This window comes from Myotis brandtii, unplaced genomic scaffold (genome assembly GCF_000412655.1).
Source record: "Myotis brandtii unplaced genomic scaffold, ASM41265v1 scaffold268, whole genome shotgun sequence".
NCBI lineage: Eukaryota > Metazoa > Chordata > Mammalia > Chiroptera > Vespertilionidae > Myotis > Myotis brandtii.
The window spans coordinates 3,586,577-3,609,730 of NW_005360187.1; the positions used below are offsets into that span (position 1 = coordinate 3,586,577).

The window sequence follows — 23,154 nt, forward strand, 5'->3', positions numbered from 1 at the left end:
AGCCTCCCCGATTTCTCTGGGCCCAAGTCACGGAAGTGGTGAGGCGTCTGGGGTGCTCAAACGGCTGACTTCTTGTAAAATCTGGATCCATGGAGCTAGGTTTAAATCATATTATTCAAATTTAGAGGTAATTGGTAAAAAAAAAAAAGCAGCAAAGCAAATCACAGTGCTAAGCAGCTTAAGTGATTAACAATGTTGTGATCTCGGCAAACTCTGGATGAACTATAATGAAATGGAAATAGTGGGGCCAGTGCCAATAAAATGTGACCATAAAGTCTGACCAGTGCACATTTCCTTTTCTAAGCGTCTAAGAAAAGGTAAATATTACTTAGGAATATTCTGGTAAAGAAAGTGGGATACATAAAAAGGAGCAGTTTAAAAGTTATTCTTCTGATCATCATACTTTATTTTTAATACAAATAGGTAATAAAATAAAAGGTACCCAGATATCGTTTAAAGAAGAATACATTTTCTATATACCCAGCCATCATTTACAGATTAACACTGCAAAGTATGTGAATTAATAACTCTTAATTTTTACATAAAATTATATGAAAAAAATATGTAAATGAGAACCAAAAATAAGAACCAACTCAAAGCCCTAAAATCTTGCCTGTGTATTAATTCCTTCACAGTTCCAAAAACACACACGCATCTACAAAAAGAATGTAGTTATTCTTAACATCGAACATTATTTACAAAAGAAATTCACTTCTCTCAGTTACTTCTGATTCTGCGGGCCTGCCCGACACACACATTGTGGTGGCCACAGAGTCAGAACTGCTGTCCTGCTCGGCCTGGGGGTGGCCATTCTTTGCCCTGGAAGGAGGGGTTACACCAACTCGTAGTATTTCCCAGTCTGGGGATCAAAGTAACAGTTCAGACATGGGTCATACAGAAGAGTCAGCACTTCCTCGTCCTCTTCCACACTCAGGTCTTCTTCACCTGTGGGAAGGGGAACCACAGACATGTTAGCTGCTGGCCTAGCCCCAAATTCCTCAACTGCAACATCAGAAGAGCAAGGAAACAGGAATCGCCATCTCTCCCTGGGGACTTTCCTTCTGTGGGTAGATGTCGGTGCTGAATGGAGGAGCGCTGCAGACGCGATGAGACTATGCAGTGCAAGACAGGGAAGAGGCAGCGATCACAGGCCAGCTTTGGTGGGAAGGGGAAGGAAAACCGAGTGTGGAGAACTGGCAGGGAGGGGGAAGGAGTGGCCAAAGGACTAAGGGTTATGCTAATCAGGGTTAGGGAAACCAGTAGGTTTCAAAGCCTCCGTCATAGTTTTAGGCTTCTTCAGGGGCCAGAGCTGTGCAAATGCAAAAGTGTGAATTGAATGACACAATAAAAAACTCAATCCCCATTCATACAGCCTAAAAAGACTACCAAATAAGCATGAATTAGGATAAAATGTTTAGAACACGTAATACAATATACAAGACGATGTATTATGGAATTGTTCATCTGAAACATATATACTTTTATTAACCAATGTCACCCCCATAGATTCAATAAAATTAAAAAAATATTTAGAAATATAAATAGGATATATACAGCATAGAAGGCATACGGAAAACACAATGTCAGGTGACCTGTAATTTTATTAGTGTTGGGAAGTATGTGAACTTCGCTGGGAATAATGAACGTTGCTGGAGGCATTTTTTGTTGTTGTTGCTGTTGTGACAGCCATTTGGATGGTTCGCATGAAGAGAACTGCTACTGCCTAAGTTATTAGCAAGGTTTGGCTGATTTCCAACAAATGGCATGGGATGAAGAAACCTGTTTTATTAGATGATTCCCATGCACCTTTTCTGTGCCCGATGTTGTGCTATGTACTTGGGCACCTGACACCATCATCAGCGAGTGCCTCCTAGGTACTTCTGCAAATCCACCTAACAGAAATTCAGAGGCTGGGAGGTAAGACCTATTTCCCTGAGCTGGAGAAAACCAGAGCAGGCTCAGATAGGAAGGGCGATTAAGACAACACTCCTCTGTCTTCCTTGCCATAGGCTACTAAGAACCAAACTTCTGGGTCATGGGCTTACCAGGGGCAGATTTGGAAGGTGGCGGGCATAGGACAGGGCTGGCATGCAATAGGGGCTCAATAAATACTGAATGCTTTTTGAAAGGGTGAATAAATGATTATGAAACAATTACTTAAGTGTCATTGCCCCGAGTAAGGGAAGGTGGTGGTAATGGTGGGACTTCACTTTACCCCCTCCCCCCACCACCCGAAATCAGATCAAGCTGGTGCGTGGACCTTGTTGGGACAGTGACGGGATGGACTTAAGCCCCAGAAAGTGGAGCCAAGATGGTGACGTGCGGGCCTGGAACGGCACCACAGCCATTCCTCTGCCCATCCTCCTGCTAACCATCTCAAACACTCAATGTGATTTTTCCCTGCCCCAGGCACCGAGCTAGGTGTTGGGGACGTGGTGATAGGAGAACCAGGCCGTCAGAAGTGTGAAGTGACTCGGGGCTGGGTGGGGGGAACACAATCAGCAGACCCTCTAGGGCAGTGGTTCTCAACCTTCTGGCCCTTTAAATACAGTTCCTCATGTTGTGACCCAACCATAAAATTATTTTCGTTGCTACTTCATAACTGTAATGTTGCTACTGTTATGAATCGTAATGTAAATATCTGATATGCAGGATGGTCTTAGGCGACCCCTGTGAAAGGGTCGTTCGACCGCCAAAGGGGTCACGACCCACAGGTTGAGAACCGCTGCTCTAGTGCATGTAGTCTGGCAGTCCTTAGAGTGGAGTCTAACAGAGGAATGATTGTGTCTGCCCTGCTCACTAACGTCTGGCAGGGCCCTCACTGGTATAGAGAGCAACTTCTCATGCAGGAGCTTATTTGACCCTCACTGTCCTGTGAAATAGACAGGACTTTTCGTGAACAATTTACAGATGAGGAACCAGGGTCCGCAAAGTTAAATAGCTCATCTGGGGTCACTTGGTTGGTTAGAGGCAGATTCAGGGATGAACCTGGGTTTCCAAACTCTCAGTTAGGTATTCTTTCGACCATACTAGCTTGCTGTTTTATTAAGAAGGTGGTGTAGCTCAACTCAATTGGGAGCTATTATATTACAGGAATTTAAACATGAAAAAGAGTAAACAAATTGTGAAGGTGTCCTGCATTTAAAAAAATCAGGTTTGGAAACAAAAGAAATTTGATTTGTCATATTTCAAAACCACTGACAAAGATGAGTGCGTCCACGTGGGAGAGCAGAGGCGAACAGCTCAGTGAGCCCGAGGGAACGTGACTTACTACATCCAGAAAAGACACAGCTCAATGGAGGTGACAGCGGCCTCTGGCTTCAAGTATATAAAGGTGGCAAATGAGTGAGAAAGGAAGATTCTGTGTGGTTCCAGGAGAAAGCAATAGGGTGGCCAGATGAAGGTTACAAAGGGATAGATTTTGGGTCAGCAGCAGGAAGAATTTTCTAAACATCTGAGCGACCAGGGAATGGAACGTGGACCCTGGGGCAGGTAAAGCAGGGGTTGGGGCAGTGGTCGGCAAACTCATTAGTCAACAGAGCCAAATATCAACAGTACGACGATTGAAATTTCTTTTGAGAGCCAAATTTTTTAAACTTAAACTATATAGGTAGGTACATTGTTATTAACTTAATTAGGGTACTCCTAAGGCTTAGGAAGAGCCACACTCAAGGGGCCAAAGAGCCACATGTGGCTCATGAGCTGGTTTGCCGACCACAGGGCAGGGGCAACCATTTGTGTGCGATTTCGTAGCTGAACCTTGCCTATGACAGGGGACAGGATCCAGTGATCGCTGAAGTGCCTCTGATGAGTTTCTATGACTCTTGGCTGCAGTGGCTTATGTCCGTGCATCACGACAGGCTTTAGCTAACAGCCACATCACAGTGACAGCTGACCTGAGCACCCTGCAGTTTCTTACTGAGAACAGGAGTGCGGAGAAGCAGGCTGCCTGTCCTTTGCTTTCTGTTGTCACCTTAAGAGTGGTGCCCAGGGTACAGCTGCCTCCACCTTCTTCCTCTACATAGCAGAGGTTGGGAATGCTTTTCAAGTGGTTGTTTTATATCGAAAAGGACCCCCGTTAGGTCACTTCTGTACGTCAAAGGAGAGTGGGCACGTTGTTTACTTTCATATATTCAACCCGTCACCTCTTTGATATTTGGGCTACTTCAGAGAACAGAACCAAGCCAGTTTATCAAGAGGAACTACAGTGTGTCTGCGATGTGGCTGAGCAGTCCAGTTGTAGATGTGACACACACACAAAACAAAAGCAGCTACTACAGGTAAACAAGGAGTTAGACTGGGAGGCACAACTGCAGAGAGGTGAGGAGCACCCCGGGGCTGTAGAAGCCACCAAACTTGGGAGGGATGGGAGCCCACTGCTTCCTGCCCGGATCACCTTAGGTTGCTTACAGTCATTTCACCTCACAAGACCTTTGTTTGCTCATTTATGAAACGGGAATAATGGTGCCTCTCTCACAGGGCATGGTGGCAGACAACTGACACTGGGTGCCAGGCATCGCACAGTGCACTCAGTAATGTTCAATAATGATCATTACCTTTACTACTAAGGATAATAGCAATCAAGCAAATCATGAACTATAGGCTATAACTCAAAACAGGGGCACTGGTAAAGCTTCAAGTATGAGAAAAGGGCTCATGGACACAGGCAGTGTGACATTCAGCCAATGGAGTGGGACAGACCTGGTCCAAATCCCATTTCTACCACTTCCCGGCTTCGGGACACTGGGAAAGTCACTACGCTGAGCCTCACAGGTACCGTAAGGGTAGTGACAGCGCCTGCGATCGTGCATGTGAGAACTCAATAAAGTCACACTCACCACACTCAGTAAGCACTCAGTAAATACTGTTACAGTCCCTATGGGAAACTTACGATACTGGAGTTAGACACGAGTGGAATATGTTCATCTACACCTTATCCCCCACCCCAAACTTTATCTTTTTGATTTTTCAAAAGAAAAAAATAGTTGATTTGAATGAAAAATGAAGACCCCCAACTAGAAAATAAAAACAGTTCCTACACCAACAATCACATATTTTTCAAAAAGTAAAATTAATTTTTCCGTCAGGTGTAATGCTAAAACCACATATAGCGGATTATGAGTCACACTAGCTCGGAGATCTACATCGGATGTCTTGTTTTGTGTCATTAACACATCGGGGAGATTCTGATGTCGGGCACATAGGAGTTACAGGCTATTTCGTTACTTAGTGCATCTGTGCCTGTACTTTCCCAAAAGATAAAGTTTTAAGCTGATGCTATTTACTTAGAAAACAATACTTTTTATAACCAGTCAGGAATTTTTCAAGATGTCAGCAAGGGTTGTAATGAGCCCTGGGTCTTATCTCCCGCTTGCCAAGGGATGGAGTGGGTCCAACCCTCAGGAGGCCCCCCCCCCACCCCCGCTACGAAACGCAGACAGATGGACGGACAGACAGACAGACAGGAGCAGTAACTGCTGCAGAAATGCGCTCGTCCCGTACAGATCTCTACAGAACTGGGACCTCCTGTGTGATAACCATGCGATTAAGGCAGGTTTTGTGGGGTTTAGTACTAAAGCCTTAAATGGATGAATTTTAAACTCTACCAACACTGGCATTCATTCAAAAATTGGGTGACCTTATGTATAATTTTACATTGAAATAAGTGCTTTAAACGTACATAAAGGGTTTTGTTTTCATTACAACTTAATTTTCAAAGCCTCCAACTTACATCATTTTGCCATTGTAATCCCTATGTAATGAAATTATAATATCATTAAGCAATTGCCACTATGATATCAAGCAATGGGAAACATTTTGAAAGGTAATTATTGTGCTTGGGGATGGGGTAATTTTCAATTCTATTCTTGGATAGTACAGAGTTTGTTTTTCCCCCAAATGTGAAATTGCTCTATTTAAAGACTGGCTGCAGAAGCTCTAAAAGGACAAATTAACAAATAAAGCCATTCTCTCCTACCAGACTAAGAGCATCTGGTCAGGGATCCAAATTACATTTTTACTCTTCTGCACACAATAAAGCCATTTCTAGTGAAATAAAATTGCCTTTCAGATAATAATCTATTTACAAACTTTCAGCTTCATCCACGTTGAAATTGGTTAACAGCAATAACTGGAGAAAGACCAACGGAGCCAGACGAACAAAGCATCGTTACGGGCCCTCCCCTCAGAGCTGAACAGGTGAACAATCCCTCCAGGTCACCCTTTGAAAGTCAATTAATACAAGTGCTTAATTACCTATAGTTAATGCATTTTAACTGAAATAATAGAAAACCTATGTGCACAAGCTAAATCTTCAAGCTTAAAAATAAATGATGTGGCACCACTTTATCAGATTTAAAATCTCTGAATCAAGACACTGTACTTGATTTTCGATTTTCTGACGCTGCCATCTAGAATTTAAAAAAAAGTTAATGCATTTTCTCTCCTATAGATCTTGAGAACAGATTGACTGTATTTTCATGTGCATACTAATACACTATTATTTAAACAATTCAATGGGGAGGGATCACCATAGGGAACAGAGCAATAAAGATGACATTTTAGATAAGATTCTCCCGAGAACCAGGTGCTCGCAAACTCTACCATCAGCATATCTCACAGGAGGGCAAAATTAACGTGCACTAAAGCGGGAGGAAGTCCACTGAGAACTGCTGAAGTTTGGTTTTCAGCAGATACGTACTCTCAACGGGAAAGATTAATGATCAACAATGGAATGAGAAGAGTGAAAAGATACTTCTTCTTTTAGAAAGCTATATTGTTTTTCGGAAGGCAAATAACATGCTATGATTACAGTTCAGGTTGCATTTGGGAAATAAGTGCATCGCCCCTTTGTAAACACCGGTGGCAGTATTTTACTTGGAAAGTGCCATTTAAAGTGACATGTTGAGGATTTAGATGATTAATTAGGATTTAACTGCAATTTCATTCTTTCTGGGTAGTTTCCACTTGTAAATGCGCACAGTATATCAAATCATCACGTTGCGCACCTTAAACTTACACAATGTCATATGTCCATTATGTCTCGACAAAGCCGGAAAACCTCCACAAAACAATCGTGTGGCTTTAGACTCTGAATGCCTTTTTGTCTTACATGAAGGAAGGTCCCTGCCTGACTAATGAGCTGGGAAGCCTCAGAGCCCAGCACTTCTCAGGGGTCTGGCTTCAGGAAGGTGCCGCACTGCAGCTGGTGGAAATGCACCCAGTCCCAGCAAGGGGCGCTGGACCACGTGCTGGGCCCCACCCCTGGGCGTGTGTGGGGGGTAAGTGGTGGGGTGTGGTTCTGGAATAAGGGAGAGCGAGCGCCTCAGACACCAGCAATGCGTTCACCTCTCTGCTGGAGGGTCCGCTCCAGAGCTGGGGGTGGGGGAAGGCATCTCTTTACTTAATGATAGTGTTGATTCCCCCACCTCCCAATCACGTCTATGCAGAGGAGACACCGTGGGGCCCTGCATAGCTGCACAAGAGAAAACATCTCTGTGCCCCAAGGTTAGTCAGAGAACAAAGGGTGGTACTTACCTCACAGGGGAGGGGCAGGGATTCCGGATTAAGAATGTCATAAATACTAATGAAGCACTTCACAAGCTGAGTTGAGGTGGGGGCTCTATGGATAAGAAGAATACTAAAAAAAATTCTTTTTTTTTTAAACCCAGAAAGCTTCAAGAAAAAGAACTTCCTAAATTAAAAGAAATTGCAGTGGGGTGAGGGCATGAACAGGAGTGGGGGGGGGGGCAAAAGGGGGATAAGGACATATATGTAATACCTTAATCAATAAAGAAAAGAAAGAAAGAAATTGCAGCGGACATTTCAGCCGTACAGTTCTCATTGACCTCAGTGGGAGTTCTGTGGTCCTGTCACAGTGCAGGGGCTCAGGGTGCAGACTGGCCTGGTCGGCGTCTGGCTCCACATTCAGTGGGTCTGACCCAGGCTGTGACCCAAACCTCACCTGTGAGGTGGGGACTCGACAGAGCCCCATGCCTGGGAGTGCTGGGACGAGTGGTTGTGAGGAAATACACAGGAAAACTCCACTCAGTGCGGCCCATGGTGGGTGCTTTATTAAGGCTGACTTCTATTATTACTTTTTAAAAATAAATACACTTTTATTGATTTCAGAGAGGAAGGGAGAGGGAGAGAGAGAAACATCAATGATGAGAGAGAATCATTGATTGATTGCCTCCTACTGGGGATTTAGCCTGCAACCCGGACATGTGCTCTTACCAGGAATCGAACTGTGACCTCCTGGTTCAAAGGTCGATGCTCAACCACAGCCACGCCGGCCGAGCTGTTATTACTATTAATTATCAGTACTGATTTTTCTGGGAGAAGGTCTCCTTTACATCTTAAATAAATCTTCAAGATATAAGGCCAATCCAGAGTAGACCAAATCCTCCTCCTGTTTCCAGGGAAGAAGACTCACTTGTCCACTCATCAAATATTTATGGGGTGTTTACTGTATCCTCGGTGCCACTGAGGGTGCATAGTTGTTTGATGAAACAGAATGTCTGGTGAGGTAACGAATAGAGCGGATTTTAGAAGACTGCTGTAGACTCAGCACTTGGCAAGTGTGAAATAATCATGCGGCACGACATGGGACTCAATACTAGGTAAGTGTGAAAGTAGTCCTCCGTCAGAGCCCAAGTGGGCGGCCAGATTCCCCTCTCTGCTGGCTGTGAGGAGCCATGAGATTTCTCTAAGTTCCTTACTAGGAATTTAGATATTACATCTATAAAATAAGCATCTGTTGCCTGTTTATGTCTCATGTGGAATTAATAAGTATTCATAAAGGAATATCCCATGTGGTTTTGCTAAGCAAAAGGTACAAAAATGTTATTTTTATGAGACTGGCAACTCCAAGAGTCCTTCTGAATGCCTTTCTTGGTCAAGATCTGTGTCAACTGCAAGAGAGGCTGCAAGCCTGAAGACAGGCCATTTTTATTCTACTTTGGAGCTGGTAAGTATGAATAATTTAAGGGTCACATCTGTAAAGAAACAAATGTCAAATACAAATTGACAACTATATTTCAAGCAAAGTCCGGTTCACTTTCAAAAGGTCAGTTTGGTCGTTTTCTTGAGTGAGTTCTGAAATCTTACCTTTCCATTGTTACATTTCAGAGGAGCTTCAGGAAAACACATTTTTAGTAAGTGTCAGGGCACCTTGCCCACGGCAACTGATATTCGCAAGCACACTGTGGCCCAGGAGGCGCTGGGAAGAGCCGTCCACTCCTCCATCCGCTGAATGGCCTGAGCACAGGCTACTCCTGCGGGCTGGCCCGCTCGGCTGGAAGCCGGGCTGTTCACCTTAAGGTGGCTTTTATACATTGAGACATTCTGGTCCAGAGAGACTGGCTTGACAAACTTGCACCGAATGAAGTAGGGACTCAAAGGCCAGGTAATGGGTGCACTCACTGTTGTGGAGCCAGGGGCAAGTTCTCCAGAGTTCTGTCTTGGTCAGGCCAACTTCCCCTGCTGTTACTAGCAAATGCAGTTATGCCTCCAGCTGCACGGTGCATCTCAGCCTCTCCATCTCTGAGCCCTTCCTTGCTCTAAGTCCCAGTGTCCATGTGTATGGGCCAATACTAGTACCTACCTACACCTAGTAGGCTGACATGAGGATTAAAGTGCACACGTGGGCCTGGGTCACAGGCAGATGAAATAAACCTTAGTTATTAGTGTTTTTACCCTACAAGTCAGAAGATGGAAGACCCCTGTTCCCTGTGAACCCAGCCTTCAGAATGACTTCACTTCCCAGGGCAATGGTTCTGCAGAAAAACACTGATGTGGAGGAAGCCTGGGTTTTAATCCTTGCTTGCGCTCTGACATTTGACCTTAGGCAAGGTCAAATTGAGGGGGATGGGCTACATCAGTGTTTTGTTTTTTAAATATATTTTTTATTGATTTCAGAGAGGAAGGGAGAGGGAGAGACAGAGACATCAATGGAGAGAGAATCACTGACTGGCTGCCTTCTGCACGCCCCCTACTGGGGACTGAGCCTGCAACCCGGGCATGTGCCCTTGACCGGAATTAAACCTGGGACCCTTCAGTCCATTGGCTGATGCTCTATCCACGGAGCCAAAGGGGCTAGGGCTACATCAGTGTTTTTCACTGGTTCATCAGAGCCCCAGGGCAGGTTTCTGAGACTCTAACTTCCCCTTTAGCCAAAGCAGTTCTGCTTTTATCTCTTATATATTGGGATTCCACATAAAATTTCATTTGAAAGAAAGGCTTTTCACTGCTTATAAATAAAGTTCAAGAGCCATTACATAATGTAACCTATAACTGCTTTAATGGCTCTAAATTCAATGCTCTCACTGTTGAATTTTAGAAATATACCTCATATACTGAGAAATTAGAATTAGGGAGGAAATGGAAAGTCAGATTTCAATGAATTAGCCTACTTTGTTTTTCAAGGCTATGATAAGAAATGACCAGTTGAACATTTCTCTCCCTCTTTTCTTCCCTTTCTCCCTTCCTGTATTCCTTCTAGTGAAAATTCAGAATATCTCACATACACCAGAAAGAGCATAGGGTACTAGGGACCCAGGAGTGAGCAAAACTGACAAAGTCTCTGCTCTTGAAAATTCAGAGGCTACTTAGGGAAAAAAGACAACAAACAGTAAACAAGTTATAAACTGTAAAAAGGCTGTGAAGAAAGTGTACACAGCAAAGTGAGAGCGACGGGCTGCCTCAGATAAGATGGTCCAGAAAGGCACTTAGGAAGGTGGGCTGCCAGCAAACACGAGGCCTGGCGGTCCAAGTCCAGTGGTCTTGTCCTCCATTCACCCCCTCATTCCCTTGGCCTTGCCCTAGAAATGGTCAGCAGTCACCTCACCCCTTAGCCACTCCCATGGAGACAGTGTGGCCACCTGTCATTTCTGACAAGCCTGGGGGGAGGCGGAGGCAGGTCCGGGGCTGAAACAGGTGACCAGAAGTCTGTTGCTGTTTTTTATTTTTCTTGAAGAACTAAGCTACTGAGCCCTTGAAATATTTTAATTTGCTTTTCCTATTGATTATCAATTATCAATAGAAGAACAATCTTTCACTTCCTGGTTTTGTGCATATTTTACAGTAAGTAACGTATTTACTTGGTTCAAAACTAAAAAAAGAGGATAAAAACAATGATTGGGCTCTGGGACCAAGCTGCTTGGATTCACATCCCGGCTCCGCTAATGACTGTGACCTGGGGCAGGTTATTCAGAAACTGTGCCTCGGTTTCCTTAGCTGTAAAAAACAACCACACACACACACACACAGTACCTTCCTCATGGTGGTGCTGTGAGGGCTAAATGTAACAACTGAGCACGTGTCTAGCACATAGTAAGTGCTAAATTAATGGTATCATGAAACAGAAACCCAGAAAGAGTCCCAGGCTGCCCACAGTTGTGCCTCCCTTCTCCTTCTGATGATATAAACTGGATAACTGACCCCAATATTTTTCCTTGACAAGCACATTCTTTATAAGAACAGATAAAAATACTATCTCGATATATTGCAGCGGTTCTCAACCTGTGGGTCGTGACCCCTTTGGCGGTCGAACGACCCTTTCACAGGGGTCGCCTAAGACCATCCTGCATATCAGATATTTACATTACGATTCATCACAGTAGCAACATTACAGTTATGAAGTAGCAACGAAAATAATTTTATGGTTGGGTCACAACATGAGGAACTGTATTTAAAGGGCCAGAAGGTTGAGAACCACTGATTGGTAAGTATGAACTGTTCTATGTTGTTTAAAACTAAGCCAATAACATGTAAAGATAAACAAAATAAGAGACACTGGTTTTTGATGGTTTTAATTAGCTACAAACCACCCGAACATATCAGAAAAGGGGAAAGGGACCGCTGACAAAAATCTAGGGTGATACGCAGAAGGGGTGGCAGATCTGGTTAACTTAACCAGAACATGTTTATAATTCTCTGAGTTTAACTTGTTCATTTGTCCTCGATGGAAGTTCTGTTTACCTTCAACGTAACTGAGCTCCTGCTGTCAAAACCTCCCTTTGCAACGGGGACTTGACAACATCCTTTCACCTGCTTCTCGTAACACACCTCGTGGGTGCCTTTGCTCAAGGACCACGGTCTCCATTCCTGTGTCTTATTTAGGACACTTAACACAACACATTATTTGTTCCCTCACAGCAAGGTCTCCTCTGACAGCCAAGATTCTAGTTTTCTGTCATAAGTAATTATAAATGTAGGCTTCTAAAAAGATTCTCAATTTGAGGGGCATAATCTATTTCAGATAGTAAATCACAGAGACATCTCTATCCCTGGGGCGACCCAAATGTACAACCCAGATGTATGAGCTTTCACTCCAAATTATTCATATCTGAAGAAAAATGGATGTTCCACTTTCTCCCTGGGGCAACTAAGAAAAAACACTCCCCAAACACTGGCACCTTTGTTAGAGAAATTTATATTGGTTTAAATTTTTTTTTTAGCCTCAGATACAGAGCTTCAATCTTCAAAATCCAACTCAGAAAACTGTCTCAGGGAGTCCTGCTCTGAAGTTGTCACTCCAATTACGAACTTGAGATCCCCAGACCCCCCCACCTCAAGCCCTCTATTTCCACCAAACATTATTTTCTGTTCCTCCTCTCTACACTGCTGACAACCATGTTCCCTACTCACAACCAGAAACTAATAGTTCATCTTTACAGCTCTCTCCAACAAAGGGAACCCCAGGCAAATTTTCATTCCTGCTTCCTTCCAATTTTTCAATTACTAACGCTACTTATCTTGGCTCTGTGCCAACATTTGCTTTATGTCAATATAATTGACAATTTTTAAAAAAATAAAAACACACCCCAAAATAACTTCTAACCTCCACTATATCTTAACAACAAAACATGAATCTCAGTGATACTGGAATGAGTCTGCTTTACAATAATAGGATGTGGCAGACTGTTCTAAGTGCTCATGTGCAATCTACCTCCTTTGATCTGCGTGAAAACTTTCAGGTGGGCACTATCTGTTATTAGTCTGACTTTACAAATGCAATAACCAAAATCATAACGGTCACAGCGGGAATTGGTAGAGCTGGAATTCAGACGAAGGGCAGTTTGACACCAAAGTCATGCTCTTCCTCCTTAAACCATATTTTGTCCTGGAGTAACCTTTAGAAGAATGAGGACAATGTCTCTCTTTGTTCTTTTTAGTTGTAAAGAACCCATCATTGTATGAAACGAGGCATAGGTAACTGATTTTGGGTGTGGGAGTCTAAGCGTTCAGCATTTAATAAAAAAAGTGGCATCTCAAAGTGACCAATTTTCTCTATTTATAGTTAATTATTTTTATTTTTTTATGCATAGCATTTTTCATATTCCCACCTTGAGCAGTCAAACTTCCAGAAGAATCCTGATTCTGCTCTGCTGGCTGCCGACTGGGAGGAACGATGGGTGGGCTCAGCATGTTTAACCAGTCCCTAAAAAGAAACGAAGAGTCAATGAACACACACACCTGTAATTCCATACAGTTTTTACCTTTCACTGGATTTTCAATTCCCGGGATCTTCCTCGTTTGTATTTCAGAAAGACAAGATGTTCAAAAGTTAATATTTAGTTTTGTAAACTGGTTAATGTAGAGTCAATCACTTAACTAACTACAGAGCTCCTTGAATTACCATGGGGTTACATCCTGATAAACCATCATAAGGTAAAAATACTGTAGGTTGAAAATGCATTTGATACACCTAACCTACTGCATATCATGGCTTAGCCCGGCCTACCTTAAACATGCTCAGAACCCTTAGATTAGCCTACACTAGGGCAAAATAACCTAACACAAAGCCTGTTTTATAGTAAAGTGTTGAGTATCTTAGGTAATTTATTATGCTATTGCTTTCATATCACTGTAAAGCCAGAAAATTGTTAAGTCAAACCATCATGAATTAGGTATTGTCTGTAGTTGTTCAAGAAATACATCAACTACATAAAGAGGGCATTCTTCTCAAAAGTTTATTATTAAATAAACTATTATTAAACACAGTTTCTCTCACATAAGAACATTATTTCAATAACTCAGAAAAAATGCAGCAGAGACAAAGCTCCTTATAACCTCAAGGTAAGAAAGCCTGACAAAGCCACATGTCACACGCCATGAATGACAACACTCTACATGGTGACTCAAAGCAGAAGTTAGTCTTGGAGCGATCGTGTACCAGCCACAGTGGTGGGAGTCAGTCTGCATTAATTCGGAGCTCTTCAGCAGCAGGGAGTGAAGGAAGGGAGAGGGAGGGGGCCGGGCCCTGGAGTGACTCACTACTTCAGTTTCCCCATTAGGCATGGGGACAAAACCACTCCAGAGCACCTCCTACATCCCCTCTCCCTCTGCCTCCAACCTCATTTCCCAATCGCTTGACTTTCCTTCCTCCTCCATTCTTTTCCAGTCCCCGTTCCCTCTAGTAGACACCTGGGTGGGTGTGATGCAAGGGGTGACATGCAGAAGATGTGAGTCACTGTGCACTCTACTTCACCCCTTCTTAGCTGGAAACTTGCTCCTGCGCATCTTTAGAGAAGGGAGCAAGCAGGGGAATGTGAAGGATTTTACAGCATGAATTCTATTTCTCGCGTTGATATAGTACCCCGTCGTTTACCTTATTCTTCTCAACAGGAGCATGTCATCATGACTAAACAACTTTTTTCCTGTACTTCCTTTAGCTGTTATCTATAATGGAGCTAGTCCCAACCATAACTAAGAGTAGTGGTTCTCCAGGACGATCCCGGCTCCATCTTTCCTAACGTAAGAGCTTGGCCAAATTACTTAACATCGTAAGCCTTATCTATAAAAAGGAGATAAGAATACCTCAGCTTTTTTGTTGTTAGGATTGAATAAAAAAATGGATGAGAAACATTTGGCATGGCTCTGGGTACAGAGTTGCACTCAATAAATTTCAGCTATTATCACCACCATCCTCATTATCAAGGAAGATCATAGAGTGACTTTATCTACAATGATAAACCACGGTAAGAATTGGATTCTATTGACATTAAACCAATAAATGATGGTAGAATGATTACAAGTCTATACAGTAGAGATTTTCCTTGCAAGCCATTTACTCTTTTTGTATAAAAAGCACCTTAATGTAAAAATTATCCATTTCCTATTTGGAATATTTTAAGATACTCTAAGTAACTGCACACCTCAGCTGTTACTAGATTATGGCTAGTGAAATAAGCAAGATGAGCATGCTGTGTAATTGAATTTCATAATAACACATTAAGGGCATCAAAAAGGATTCGTCACAGACTTCCAAGCTAACGGGGCATTTTCTGATAAGCACCTTTTATTTAGTCCATTTAATTATAGTAGACCAAAAATTCCTACATTATAGAAAATTACAAGGTCACACACAAATTATCAGCCCAATGACCTCATTACTCAGTAAGAATGATGGAGAGCAAGGATGAACAGGAGAAAAATAATGTTGTCCTATGATGATACCCCCAGAGACAAATTAGAAACTCTACCCAATGGCAGAAGCAACTACTCATGCTCCATGGACATGGGAAAAAATGTCGGTGGGGTTGTTGTGTGACTGTTATGAAAAGCAAGGTATTCACTTCTTAGGCTAATGATTTGATTAATGTTTTTCCTTCTTAGCAGTAGCCATGAAAAGTATAGGGATCTTTAAAAAATATTTTCAAAATTATGAAAAAGTTGTAAGAGTACAAAGAACTCCTTAGTCCTTCACCCAGGTTCCCCCACTAAACATTTTATCACACTTGCTTGTGATCTATCTGTCTATCTACCTAACCATCACCTACCACTACTTCTTTGTCTAGATGGGTTGGTATAGGATGGCCCTCAGCAAAGCCTGTCTGGCCTACTGCCTGGTCTGTCCAATCTGAAAACCAAGAATGGCTTCTACATCTTTACATTTTTATTTTATATTAATTCTTTATTGGTGAAAGTATTACGTATGTCTCCCCCCCCCCCCCCCCCCCCCCCCACACCAACCCCCCCCCCCCCTCCTGTTCCTGCCTCCCAGCACAGGCCCTCACCCCCTGTTGTGTCCACTGGTTATGCTTATATGCATGCATACATGTCTTTTGGTTGATTAACCCCGCTTCCCTCCCCTGCCTTCCCTCTGAGGTTTGATGGTCTGTTCGGTGCTTCTATGTTTCTGGATCTATTTTTGTTCATTAGTTTATGTTGTTCAGATGTTTTTACATTTTTAAATGGTTGAAAAATTTTAAAATAATAATGTTTCATGACACATGATAATTACATAAAATTCAAATGTCAGTGCCCATAAACAAACTTTTATTGGAATGCAAAAGTGTTCACTTGCTTATGTATCATCTATAGCTGCTTCTGTGCTACAGGGACAGAGGGAAGTATTCACGATGGTCCCTGACGTGTAATATGGCTCATGCTGATTTCTCCAATTCTGATACAACCACAGGTCTGTCTCATCTTTCCTCCTTCCATATTTGTAACTCCTCTCTGACTGTGGAGACCTGGCTCCCATTATCTGCACCATTTTTACTATTTTCTGAACTACAGAACATGCCAAAAGTCACTGCAGAATTGCTAAGCAAGCAAAACAAATTAACCAACCAACAGAAAACCTCTAACCTACTCTCTAGGGTTCTCTGTTTATGGATCTTTTTATTCTTTAGTCAAAATACTAGGTCCAGAATTTACTTGGGCTAGTTATTGCCCCTGCCCCCCTTCCGTGTGGTTACACAGATGGTCCCTGATTTACGACGGTTTGATTTACAATTTTGACTTTACGATGGTGTGAAAGCAATAAGCGTTCAGTAGAAATTGCACTCTGAATTTTGATCTTTTCTCGGGCTAGCAACATGCGGTATTATTTTCTCTTATGATGCTGGGCAGTGGCAGTGAGTTGCAGCTCCCAGTCAGCTATGCGATCACGACTGATACTCTACCGTGTGTTCCTGTGTTAGATGATTTTGCCCACTGTAGGCTATCGGAAGTGTTTTGAGCACGTTTAAGGTAGGCTAGGCTAAGGTATGATGTTGGGTAGGTTAGGTGTATGAAATGCATTTTTGATTTAGGATCTTTTCAACTTCAGATATAACCCCACTGAAAGTCGAGGAGCAACTGCATTATTCATTTGAAATATACTGTAGAGTCATCAGCTTTTGTTTGTATCATGTTTTAGGTTTTTCTCTCCATCCTTAATGATTTTTATTACTTGTGTTGTTGTTGAGAATGTTACAGATTAACAGTTCAAAAGTCAAAACTACACAGAAAGGCATATTCAGGTAAGACTTACATTTCACCCATCTTTCCAGTCTGTTCCCACCCCTCATCGCTTCCTTGCCATCACACCCATCACTCCATAGGTAATCAATTTCATTAGTTCTGGAATTTCCTTTCTATGTTTCTTTTTGCAAAAAATAAGCAGATACATGTCTATTTTTTTATTCCTTGTCCTTCCTACATAAAAGGTGGCATACTATAATTAATTTTTTGCATTTTTATAACTTAAAACATATCCCGGAAGTCACTTACACTAGTTCATAGCTTCCTGATTCTATGGCTGCATAGTACTACACTGTGTGGGTGTGCTATTGCTTATTTCACCACTCTCCTATGTTTGGGCATGTTTTCAATATTTTACATTATTGCAAATTAACTGAAAGAATATTGCAATTAATGCTGCCATGAATAAACATGGGCATATCTATTTTTGTATATATATTTGAAGATGTATCTTCAAGGTAAATGTCTAGAAGTGGGATTCCTGGAAAAAAAGGAAATACATACTTGGTTTTGTTAGACAAATTCCCTCCATCAGGGTTGTTCACATCTGTGTTCCCACCAGTAATGAATGGAAGTGTTGGTTTCTTTATAGCCATGTCACAAGAACATATCATCAAGTTTTTAATGCTTTCTAAGATGAGAGATGAGACCTGGTATCTTAAAGTAGTTTTAATTTGCACTTGTTTTCATTATGAGCATCATAAGTGGAGGTGACTATTTTATATTACTACTTATGTATATGCATGTGGTATTTTATATCTGTCTATATACATATTTTGTCAGTTCATATCTTTTGCCCCTTTTATCATTTTTATCTCTTTCTTTTACCTTGTAATTTGTGTTCATTTACTTTGTTTTTGTCATGCAAAAGTTAATTTTTCCCCCCTTGTAGTTAGATGTATGACTCTTGTGTTTTATTGCCTCAGTATTTTGAGTCATACTATATGGTGTGTGCTTCTTCTGGGGTAAGGTGCCTCTGATTTTATCTTGTAAAAATGATTGCATAATACTCTTGATAAGTGATATTTTAACTTAATATTTAGAAGTATTTATACCATTCAAAAATTTTGATCAAAGCAACTCATTTGTTTGGCTTTTTAACCAAGAAAGCACTTACAAAGTATATTTTGAAGAAAAAAAGGTTTCCATGTTAACTATAAAATATGAAAACTATCAGCTAAACAAAATCAACCAGGACTTTTTCTTGCAGGACTTTTGAGAGCCTTTAAGGCACTGGCTCTCCCGAGGGAGGACAGAATATACAGCACCACCCACGTGTGTGCATCTGGAACTGTTACATCTCTTGGTATCAGGAGTCCACAGACCACACCTTGAGAGATGCTGCGTCAGGCTAGACCATTTCCTCCTGGTGACATTGTTTTTATTTTACTTTATGTATGTTTAATAATTTTTCTTTTTCAAGAGCATCTCTTTTTGGTGACTTATTAAAAAGCAGAAATGTATGGCCTAGTACCTGTATCTTACATGTTTACATTTTAATGTGATACTTAATGCTGATCCATTGCCTTGACTGCCAATCAGTGCCTTCAAACCTCCATGACTTCCCCACAGCAAGCAGTGAACATCTAATGCAGGGGAGTTCCATCTCAGGCTCACTCAGGCATGCTGGTCTTGGCTGTAGTTCTGAGCCATTTCCTGGGCCTGTTTCTTACCCTGACTACCCATGTCCAGAATCTGTTCTAGCTCTTTGTCCCACCATTTACATACTTGCCTTGTCTTTGTACCTGATATTAGTACTCTGTTTTGGTTGCTTTTCTCAACCCCAACTATAATCTTTTACCCAAGGACAGACTCCATCCACCTGGTGTGAAAACCTCTAGCCCAAGCATGTCAAACTCACGGCCCATGGGCTGCATGCAGCCCACAACGAATATTTATGCAGCCCAGCCAATATAACGGTATGTAAGAAACGTTTTAATAAAAATTTCGTAACTTAATTTTTACAATATCCTGTTATACATAACTCTATATAATAAAAGGCTAATATGCAAATCGACCAAATGGTGGAACAGCCAGTTGCTATGACATGCACTGACCACCAGGGGGCAGACGCTCAATGCAGGAGCTGCCCCCTGATGGTTAGTGCGCTCCCATAGGGGGAGCACCACTCAACCAGAAGCCTCTCCCACCTCTGCGGCAGCGCTAAGGATGTCTGATTGCAGGCTTAGGCCTGCTCCCCATAAGGAGCGGGCCTAAGCTGTCAGTTGGACATCCCCCAAGGGCTCCTAGACTGCGAGAGGGCACAGGCTGGGCTGAGGGACCCCCCTCCCGAGTGCACGAATTTTGTGCACTGGGCCTCTAGTTATTAATAAGGAACTACAATGTTTGCTAATGGCTGATTACTATAATCATGTAGCATTCATTTCCCTTATGCACCTTATGCATGCAGGTGCACCATTTCTCTCCACTAATACTAGCTGCGAATATTTTAGCAGCCGATTGCCACATCATTAGTCGTGGACTGATTTGTTTGGTGTGCCCAACAGGAAATAAATTGCTTTCAGAGAACAAGAAAAATAGGTTTATTTGCATTACACTTATTTTTTTAAAAATATATTTTTATTGATTTCAGAGAGGAAGGGAGAGGGAGAGAGAGATAGAAACATCAATGATGAGAGAGAATCATTGATTGGCTGCCTCCTGCATGTCCCTTATTGGGGATGGAGCCGCAACCCAGACATGTGCCCCTGACCAGAATTGAACCCAGAACCTTTCAGTCCACAGGCTGAGCCAAACTGGCTAGGGCTGCATTACACTTATTAATTTGTGCAGTTATTCAGTGTCTGGTAAGTTAATGTTCAAGAAGAGAATATTAACTTTTATTATAATGTTCTATTATTTTATGTTAACAATTACTCATTTATTTCAGCCCTTTGTATTCAGCATGTCTCTATCGAAATAAACCTATGTTTCTATGAAAATTGAAGCTTTTGTTTTTTTTATGGCCCACATAAACTTAAACCTTGTTTATTTGGCCCGTGTTAGCCTTTGAGTTTGACATGCTTGCTCTAGCTCCTTTGGTGGATAAAAGCAAGCTTTCTGTCAAAGCTTGCTGTCTGAGCATGCTCAGGTCCTTCCTCCTCCTCCTCCTTCCCTGGACCCAGACAGCCCTCTATCCTGCCTCTCCTCTTGAAACTGGGGGGAGGGGAAAGGGCTTCCCAGTGCACCTACACATGCTGAGGCCTGGCACCAGATATGTTTTACACAAAAGTCAAGACAGTGAGTTCACCATTAAATACCACATAGAAAAATACCATGCAGTTGAAAAAAATCATACCATCTTGTGAATTTTCACAATGGTCAGATTGACCTAATATTAAAATCTTGGCCAAAAAAGAATCCCACACTGTTTTCATCCCACAGTAAGCATGAACTCAGTCAGAGCTGGGTCAGATATTTTAATAACTGGGATAATGTCTTCCGTTAAGATGAACTATAGTTCCAGTTCCTTCATTTTAAAACAAGATTTTGTTTATAAGACAATTTTACTAATTAATTCACTAATGTATTCCTATAAATACATTGTGTGTGTGTACACACATATACACAATACATGATATGAGCCTGAAAGCTTAATCATCTCTCTACACATACGACAAACGTTCACTAAAGTCCTGTTTGTCAGGCCTGGGAATCAAAGAGCTCAGAGTCAGATGGAGAGAGCATCCTACCCATCGGAAAACAACACAATACAGCCACACACAAGGGCTGCTGTGGGCTGGTCAGACTATCCCTTTGCTCCCTTGGAGGAATTCCCCTGTAATAAACTGTCTACAATTTTGTATACATTTAAATATTTATTTTGGGCAGTAATTCTTTGAGAAATCTAAGCCATGACAATAATTAATATATAGCTCTCATTACAACCCACTATCACAAGGCCAGGGTCAGAGGAGCCAGCCCAGTGCAATACTTAAACAGGAGGTCTTACTCCCCTGTAATAAAACTGTCTACAATTTTGTATACATTTAAATATTTATTTTGGGCAGTAATTCTTTGAGAAATCTAAGCCATGACAATAATTAATATATAGCTCTCATTACAACCCACTATCACAAGGCCAGGGTCAGAGGAGCCAGCCCAGTGCAATACTTAAACAGGAGGTCTTACATGAGGAATGTAGCAATTTCTAGCAAAGACTTAATGATATTTATTTATCGTTTGGGACCAGTGCACATTTCTTATTCCCTGAAAGAAATGTGGGTTTTAAACATCTGTGGCCAGGAAACAGACAGGGGAGAATTCACAGATACTTTGAAAAAGCTGGTAAAACCTTTTTTCAGAAACATGTACATAAACCCAAATTTTACTTCCAACTTAGGAGGTCAGAGTTCATCTGAAGCCCATTCATGGTCTTCTGGACCCCTGAATTAAGGACTTCTGCACCTTGGAATAGCATGGAGGCAGTGTTTCTAGTAGAGTACAATCCCGGCTTGGCAAAGTACTTCCGTAAAGAGCCAGACAGTAAATACATATGTTAGGCTTTCCAAGCCATAAGGTCTCTGTTGCAGCTATTCAACTCTGCTGTTGTAGTGTGAAAGCAACATAAAAAATAAGTAAGTAAATGAGCATGGCGGTGTTACAATAAAATCTTACTTACAGAACATATCCTGCAAAGGGTAGGATTTTGCCCCCCACTGCAGCTGAGACCTCTGCCTCAGAGGAAGGAGCTGAAGAGGAAACTTCACGGCTGCTAGGAAACTTCCTGTCAATGCTCCTCTCAGTGCTTTTGAATCCACCTTTCTCACCATCTCTATTTCCACTTCCAAAGTCCAAGCAACTATCTTGCCTCATGTTTTCTGGAGCAAAAGCGCTTAATTGATCCCATTCTAGTCATTCATTCTGGCTTCACTTCTGTTCTCCACACTGTGGCCAAAATTCTAATCCAATTCAAGTCAATTCTTTGTTTAAAACTCTCCAATGTCATTTGGAAGCTATTGCACTTGGGAGAAAGACCAGAATCTGGCCTTTGAGGCTTTGCATAGAATAACGTCTATGTATTTTTCCAACCACATCTTGCATTATTCTCCCTCTGACTCACTAGGCTCTAGTAATGCTGGCCTTCTCTCAATTCCCGGGATATGTCCTACTCCCTACCATCATGGGGCTGTTTGTCCAGGCTGTGCTCCGCTGTGTATAGACCATGGTCTCCTCCCCTCTATCCCTCCCGTGGCCTGGTGAAATCATACCCAACCTTCAGATTTTGGCTGAAGCATCACTCTCTTGGGAAGTCTTCCCTGATGCTCCCTTGCCATTCTAGCCAAGTTCCTTTATTACTCATTTTAATAGAGCAACTGCAATCTTCTCATTAGAGCTCTGGTCTCAGCTCACAGTTAATCCTCACTTGTTTGATCATCTGATGAATGCAGTCTTCCCCATTTGACTCTAACCTGCACCTAGCAGAGTGTCTGACACAAAGAAGACACTCCCTCATATTTACTCTGTCAGTCCCGAATACTGAGTGCCACTCAGTGTTCAAAGTTTCCATAACAGTAACCACACAGCTGCTGTGACCTACTCTGTATTTGCCCTCCACCTAGCTCTTTCTCCACCTGCCAGGAGCATGGGATTGTTTCCTCTCATGTGCGTGGTACATACACATTTTGGGGAGAACCTGGAATACGTACCTTGTTTCCTTATAGCAAGACAGAAAAATTTAAGTTTCTGTCTCAGAAAACAGAATGCTTGTTCAAAAATATATTTACTAGTATTAGAAAACTAAGACAATTTATGTTTCTTTTTTAAAAAAATACTTAAACGTACAAAAAGAGCTCTTAGTAGTTTTTATAGGATTCACCTTCCATTTGAAGTAGGAAGCTCAAACCATAAGTTAGAAACACAAGCTATCAGTTGGGAACGCTTTTGCATATCTCTGAAGAA

At 42.0% G+C, this 23,154-nt stretch overlaps 1 protein-coding gene across 9 annotated transcripts in view; it reads right to left on the reverse strand.

Annotated features, from left to right (window-relative positions):
* Positions 1–388: 388 nt before the first annotated feature.
* Positions 389–23,154, reverse strand: part of LOC102261779 (chromosome unknown open reading frame, human C3orf67) — a 218,853-nt gene continuing 196,087 nt past the window's right edge. For 8 of the 9 annotated variants that reach the window (XM_014541379.1, XM_005868425.2, XM_014541384.1 and 5 more), the window contains 2 exons: positions 13,347–13,441; positions 389–945 (listed from right to left, as the gene is read on the reverse strand). In XM_014541379.1, the coding sequence (XP_014396865.1) occupies positions 833–945; positions 13,347–13,441 (208 nt within the window). In that variant the 3' untranslated portion in view covers positions 389–832. The remainder of the gene's footprint in view (positions 946–13,346; positions 13,442–23,154) is intronic. The other variant, XM_014541380.1, reaches the window with a different exon arrangement.